The following is a 5,875-nucleotide window of genomic DNA, read 5'->3' as shown; positions in this document are numbered from 1 at the left end:
CCATTGGGAAGTCATAGTACTCTCCAACCACAGCTACACAATGCTAGAGCGAATTCAGCCACATGTGACATCGAGAATGTCAGCACATGGCATACAGTTTTACACTGGTGTATCCAAAGAAGTTTTCCCAGCTATTCTGAAAATTATCAGTGGGATGTCAGTGCCACCCGCAAACGTCCCGTTAGATGATCACCTGCTTCTGACGCTTATGTGCCCGAGACTCAGCCTTTTGTACAAATACCTAGCTTGGAGATATCTCTCCCTCTTCTAGTTGCAGGAGTTTTAACATCCTCAAACGTCTCCATGAAGTAATGAAAGCTTGTCTAGTATGGCTACCAAAGTCAAGGATTCAGAGGAGCGTGCCACAGTCGTTCAGTGACAGTGGATACGGAGACACAACCTGCATATTTGACTGCACAGAAGTAGCACAGAGCAGAAAGCCAGGGCATACACATACAGCTTGTATAAAGCTCATGATACAGCTAAATTTTTAACAGTTATTACTCCAAATGGGCTAACAATTTTTGTTTCACTGACTTTCGGTGGTCGTGCATCAGACAAGTATATTGACAAAAAAAATTGGTGTACAACAGTTTTTATGAAAGGCGACGTCATAATGGCTGACCAAGGCTTTTCCCCTGATCCATACCTGGAGGCTCAAGGTGTAAAGATGAATGTGCCAGCATTCAAAAAAGGTGTGTCATGCTCGAAATTCACATTAATTGTGGTGTTTTTATCACTAGGAAAAAGCCTTCTCTCCGAAAAGGAAGCAACTACGCGGCGCATTGCCTCCGTGAGAATCCACGTCGAAAAAGCGATGAACAGGTTGAAGACTTTCTGGACATTTCAGGGAGTTCTTCCAACCAAATACAGAAAAACAAATGACTCCATGATGTTTGTACGTGCTGGGCTATGCAACCTAAAAAGGCCACTCATAGCAAATAAGTATGAAGCGAAAGGAGGTTGCAGCAAAGTCATTGTTTATTGCATAGGTTTTTTCTAAACGTTCAATAAAAACATTCACAAAATAAATGCCCTTTGCACAAAACTGTCTACTGCAACATATAAAGAAGAAAAAATAGGTCACGAGAAATGCTTATTGCACGACGTCAGTACAGACATGAGTCTGTGATCGCTAGCTCGCAAATCTGATCCAATAAAGTGTTATGAATAGGGTGGAAGTATGTGACTTTTCAGGAGAGTTCCTCTCAATTTTCCAGCAGCAACAAGCATTTTTTCTTCGCTCCACAGTTTTTAATTTTATAGCTAGTTTCGCGCACACTAGTGCGCCCTTTTAACGCAACATGCGTTAAAGAGCTCGTTCCGCACTACTTCCGTTGTCGGCGTCGTTGGTTGTGAGCGAAAAATCAACATCTTGTATAAAATAAATAATAAAAAATCTTAGGCTCGAGTGAGAATGGAACTTAGGCCGTCTGCATGGAAAGACCGTGCTCTACCACAGAGCCACTCCATTGCTTGGAGCTGCACTGAAATTAACTTTAATGCTTCACAAACATACGCGTCCTGTGTACAGGTGTCACAGTACGAGATGTAATATCGCAGTAAAACATTGGTGTCACACCATGTGAACTGCATAACGAGTTGGTGGTTTAAAGCCGGCCACCCATTACAAAAGGAACACACATTACTGCACGTATTCCCTTACGAACACGTAGTGTGTGCGTCTCAACTTCGAAAAAGTATCGCGCGCGTAATTGTTGCTGGTTTAAGGCATGCCACCCATTACAAAGGGCATGCACATTAGTGCGCGCATTCTCTTACAGACACGCAGTGGGTACACTGTTGTCATAAAAGTGCTGTTAAAGAGGGCGGAAACCTTTACCCTTACTATAGGTATGTCAAATGTGTGTGCGTGAGACCGGGCGACTGACCATAATGACAAGCGAAACAGAGCACGATAAGTATGGGGCCGGATATCGCCATCGCGTTCAACTCTTAAGCGTCACCCAATTTTTGTTTTTCCTTTTCCGTTTGATCAGCACTTCTAAGTGTAGTGCTTTTCAGGGCTATCAAGCTTTAATAAAAGAAAATGTAGATTCCTTCGTCTTGTTTTTTTTTTTTTCTACGACGTCGCGCCATTCCAAATGGTGAATTCCATTGACACATTCGGAGTGGCCGACGAACTCTACGCCGGAGCACTCCACTCCGTGGAGAGCATCCGAAGGAAATCTGCCAATGGAACACAAGCACCCTCGCCAGAGCAAACGGTAGGAGGCGCTAGCGCACATCTGCTTCGCAAGCGCCCAGCATTCCTCGCATTTCGCGCAGTTTTCGCCTTCACGGGCGCCAGCGGAGAGAACGGGCGCGATCGGACAGCGCATTTCATCACACACGCGGCACGCCACGCTCTGCGCACGCGCAGGGAGCTTGCGACTTCCGGTCGAATCCGCCGCTTTTCACGGAGTAGAGAGAGCTGCTCCGTGGAGTGAATATGGCGCCGGAGCTGCTCCAGATCTGCCAATGAAACATACAGGGAGCACACTCTCAACCCGCCAATGGAACAGACCTGCTCCGAATGGAGCAGAAAAACTGCTACCGGAAGTGCTCCGAATCTGCCAATGGAATTCACCATAAGATGGACAACCTCCATGGGGGTTTCCCCGAGGGGTACACCCTTGGAACACAAACCACCCGTTCCAAAACATACGATCTCCTCCTGAAGGAGGCAGCTCCTCAGACGGATCGCACATCACCGTCGCATCTTTCGCCCACACACCAATGGCTACTTAAAGATGCTAACGCACTACTCCGTAAGGACGAAGACCCCACCACACCACTGTCACGCCAGCGTGCACGCCGTGGAAAGACAGCGGTCCTCACGCCCTGGAAATACACGAGGGCGGCCGCGGCAAGCACCCGCAAGTTGGGCTTGGGATCACACGTGAACCAGGAGGCCGCCGCGGCTATTTCTATCCGGTCTGAAACAACGCTACTCCATCTTGTCCCGGAGACACAAGAACTTTTGAGTGGCGCGACCGAAACGCTCTCCCCTTGCTTTTCCCATCCCCAACTTGCGGCGAAAGTAGCGGCGGCGCTGCCATCGCCCAATTTTCTCACTTTGTTTGCTCGGCGGCATGGCGGGCGTCTATGTTATGGTCGCGAAATGACAAAAAACAGCGTGTAAACCATTGTTACGCGCCAAGTTGAACAACGGGATATCCGCGTGTACAACAAAGTCGCAAGTTATCCCTTTTTAAAAGCCAACTCCGGCGATTTTTCGAGGTCGATGGATCTCAATGAAATTCGCTGGGTACATTCCTTTGCACGTTTCCGTCATTTATGACACATTACAGGCTTGAAACATGCGCAGATTGTTCGCAAATTAATTTTCAAAATTGTCTGCAAACGCCCTCCTGGCTTCCCACAATTATTGGCAACATTGCGTCTGTGACGTCAGTATTGGGAAGGCGGCGGAAGTGACGCAGCCGAGGGCACCGCTAACTTCGGCGATTCGGCCGCTACAGTGAGCGTCTGCTGTGCACAAAGCGACAGACAGCGTTGGTTTGGCCGGCGCTTCGCTGGTCGTCCCGGCTGTCACAGTTTTCATACTTCGCGCCGGCGTGACCGGCATGCCTTGCACGACTTCCGGTTCGTTCGTTACAACGTCTACGTCATACGTAGACAGTACACTCGGTTGGGTTTCGGTGTTGCGCTTTTTTGCTTATTTAAAATTATTCTCCAATTTGCCGAGTATTTCTGCTATCGGGCCCGTAACAGGAGCGTCTCAGGAACATAAAAGCACCATTACTTTGACACGGCCAAAAAATCACTGGAGTTGGCCTTTAAGGCCCTGAAAGACGAAGAACGACGACTTCTATGGGAGCGTAACCTCCACCGGCTTGACAAACCGCTTGACGCCGATTGTGCTGTGTGCGAGTTACATTTCGAACCGCGTTTCATTGTGAGAGACTACGTGCATATTATCAATGGTGTTGACGTTCGAATTCCTAGGGGAACGGCGACACTTGCCCCTGATGCAGTCCCGAAGTAGGAGACTTGGAAGGTGCTGAAGGTTCGCTTCAAAGCAGCTCTTTGACTGCACCAGACTACCAATACGTCATTCAGCATAGCGACTCGAGGCTTACGTACCAAGTGGCAGCTATGTTGCTAGAAAATATGTGCTCCAAACAAAGTGCAGTACATGCATGAATGAGCTTCTGCAGCCTGCATCAGATAGCCAGTCCCTAAATGCTGCTGTTTTCACAAAATCTTGTGATTTTGGTGGTCTTCTGTACCCTTCACTGAAACTTTTCGTTTTTATCAGTGAAAACGAAGACATTTTCACTGGTTGTTTTAGTAAGAGTGACTTAGACAGACAGCATCCTGGATGTCTTGGCAGTAATCAACAGGAGAAGCATTGGGGGTGTTGGCTGCAACGAACATTGCAAGCCATTAACTGCAAAGCTTTTTCCAAGGGTAGTGACCGAGGGTGGTAATCCCCCCTTGATCACCAAGCTTTTTCCAGGGTGGTAATACAAGGGTGGTGACGGCACGCGCTCACACGCACCGTCACTACCCTTGGATTTACGATGGCTTCCACGGAGGCAATCTACGTCATCACGTCACAACTACAGGATGCAATGCTGCGCGTCACGGAGTACCAGCAAGAGGAAGCGAGCGCAGCGGTGCAAGAAACCGCGCCAGCTAACCGCAGCAAAAAGCGGGCCAAGGGAAGGGCAAAGAAGGGGAAAAGAACCCCTCTCCCGCGACCCGACCCCGCAGCCGCTAACGCGGCATCCCCTACCACACACACCGGCAGGACGAAAGCCCCCTCCCCCCGGCTGCGTGTGCAACGAGGAGCGACTCCCCGCTCACCCCTACTAGCCACGAGCACGCCAAGGCGAGCACGGCATCGGGAACGAGCAGGGAACAACGCAACGAGCTGGAGAAGCAAGCCGTAACAATGATCGGTGGCTGGCTGAGGGAGAAGGCAAAGGAGGCGACTACACCGGCTCCGCAACCTTTGCAACCGGCCCCAACCACCGCAGCAGCTGCACAAGCGCCGACACTGTGGAAGCCACGGCTCCCGCTAACGACGGCGCCGAAGAACGCGCAACCTGTCCACTCTCCGAGTCAACCGACGAAGAGCTGATGGACAGCAGAACAACGAGGAAGCGTGCACGAGAGGCCAGCAACGAAGATGCACCCGCAGGACCGCCCGCCGCGCCCCACACGCCCGAAATCACCACGGGCGTCACCAGCACTGTGCACGCCACCGCCACGCAAGGGACATCGGCAAACACGCAGCGGCTTCTCCACCTCAGCCGGAGCAGCGCAAAAAGCAAAAGCCAAGAAGCAAGCAGCGGCAGCAGTTCCGCAACTCCACAGCTACAACGACAGAGGCCCTGACAGCACAGAGGCCTCTCTCCATCGTGGCCGACCAGAGGGGCTTTAGGGCGACCGCCCGAGCTCCCCGCCTGCCGGCGACGACTTCAAGGTCGTCATGTCCAAGGCAGCCAGTAGGAGAGCAATGGCCATGGAAGCCGCTGCCATCAAGATCGACGCGGCAGTTGTGGGGACCGTATTATTTTGGCCCTCTACTCCCGGCGGTACCTTTCGGGGAACGTCACGCTTGACGCTCGTGGCGGCCCTCGCTAAGCGGCCCGAAGTTGCGGCAGTGCGTGTTAAAGCCCAACCACTGGCACGCGCCGGCACGCGTTCCACGCACCTAGACGTCAAATGCGTCGCGCCGCGCCTGGTGGAGGAGGAGGGCTCGCAACCACTGGACAGACCATCAGTGGGACAGACTAGCTGACGCGTGCCAGCGCCCGCGCCTTGCTGAGGCGCACTGTTGCTCGATCTCTTGATGTAGAACTGCCCAAGCATCGCCTGAAACTACTGGCTGTTGAAACAT

At 51.4% G+C, this 5,875-nt stretch overlaps 1 protein-coding gene across 1 annotated transcript; it reads left to right on the top strand.

Moving 5' to 3' along the window:
- Positions 1-4,550: 4,550 nt before the first annotated feature.
- LOC119391646 (uncharacterized) lies at positions 4,551-5,370 on the top strand. Its single transcript, XM_037659312.1, has 2 exons — positions 4,551-4,697; positions 4,846-5,370. Exons 1-2 carry the CDS (start codon positions 4,551-4,553, stop codon positions 5,368-5,370), a joined length of 672 nt encoding a protein of 223 aa, XP_037515240.1.
- Positions 5,371-5,875: the final 505 nt, after the last annotated feature.

This window comes from Rhipicephalus sanguineus, chromosome 4 (assembly GCF_013339695.2).
Source record: "Rhipicephalus sanguineus isolate Rsan-2018 chromosome 4, BIME_Rsan_1.4, whole genome shotgun sequence".
Lineage (NCBI taxonomy): Eukaryota > Metazoa > Arthropoda > Arachnida > Ixodida > Ixodidae > Rhipicephalus > Rhipicephalus sanguineus.
The sequence above is the reverse complement of the archived record's forward strand: the minus strand, read 5'-3'. Positions and strand labels throughout refer to the sequence as shown.

Bases quoted from the DNA above. Each gene is read 5' to 3' on its own strand.
- LOC119391646 (XM_037659312.1), top strand. From the start codon at position 4,551: ATGGCTTCCACGGAGGCAATCTACGTCATCACGTCACAACTACAGGAT. The intron at 4,698-4,845 runs GCAAAGAAGGGG...CACCCCTACTAG, and splicing joins AAAAGCGGGCCAAGGGAAGG to CCACGAGCACGCCAAGGCGA.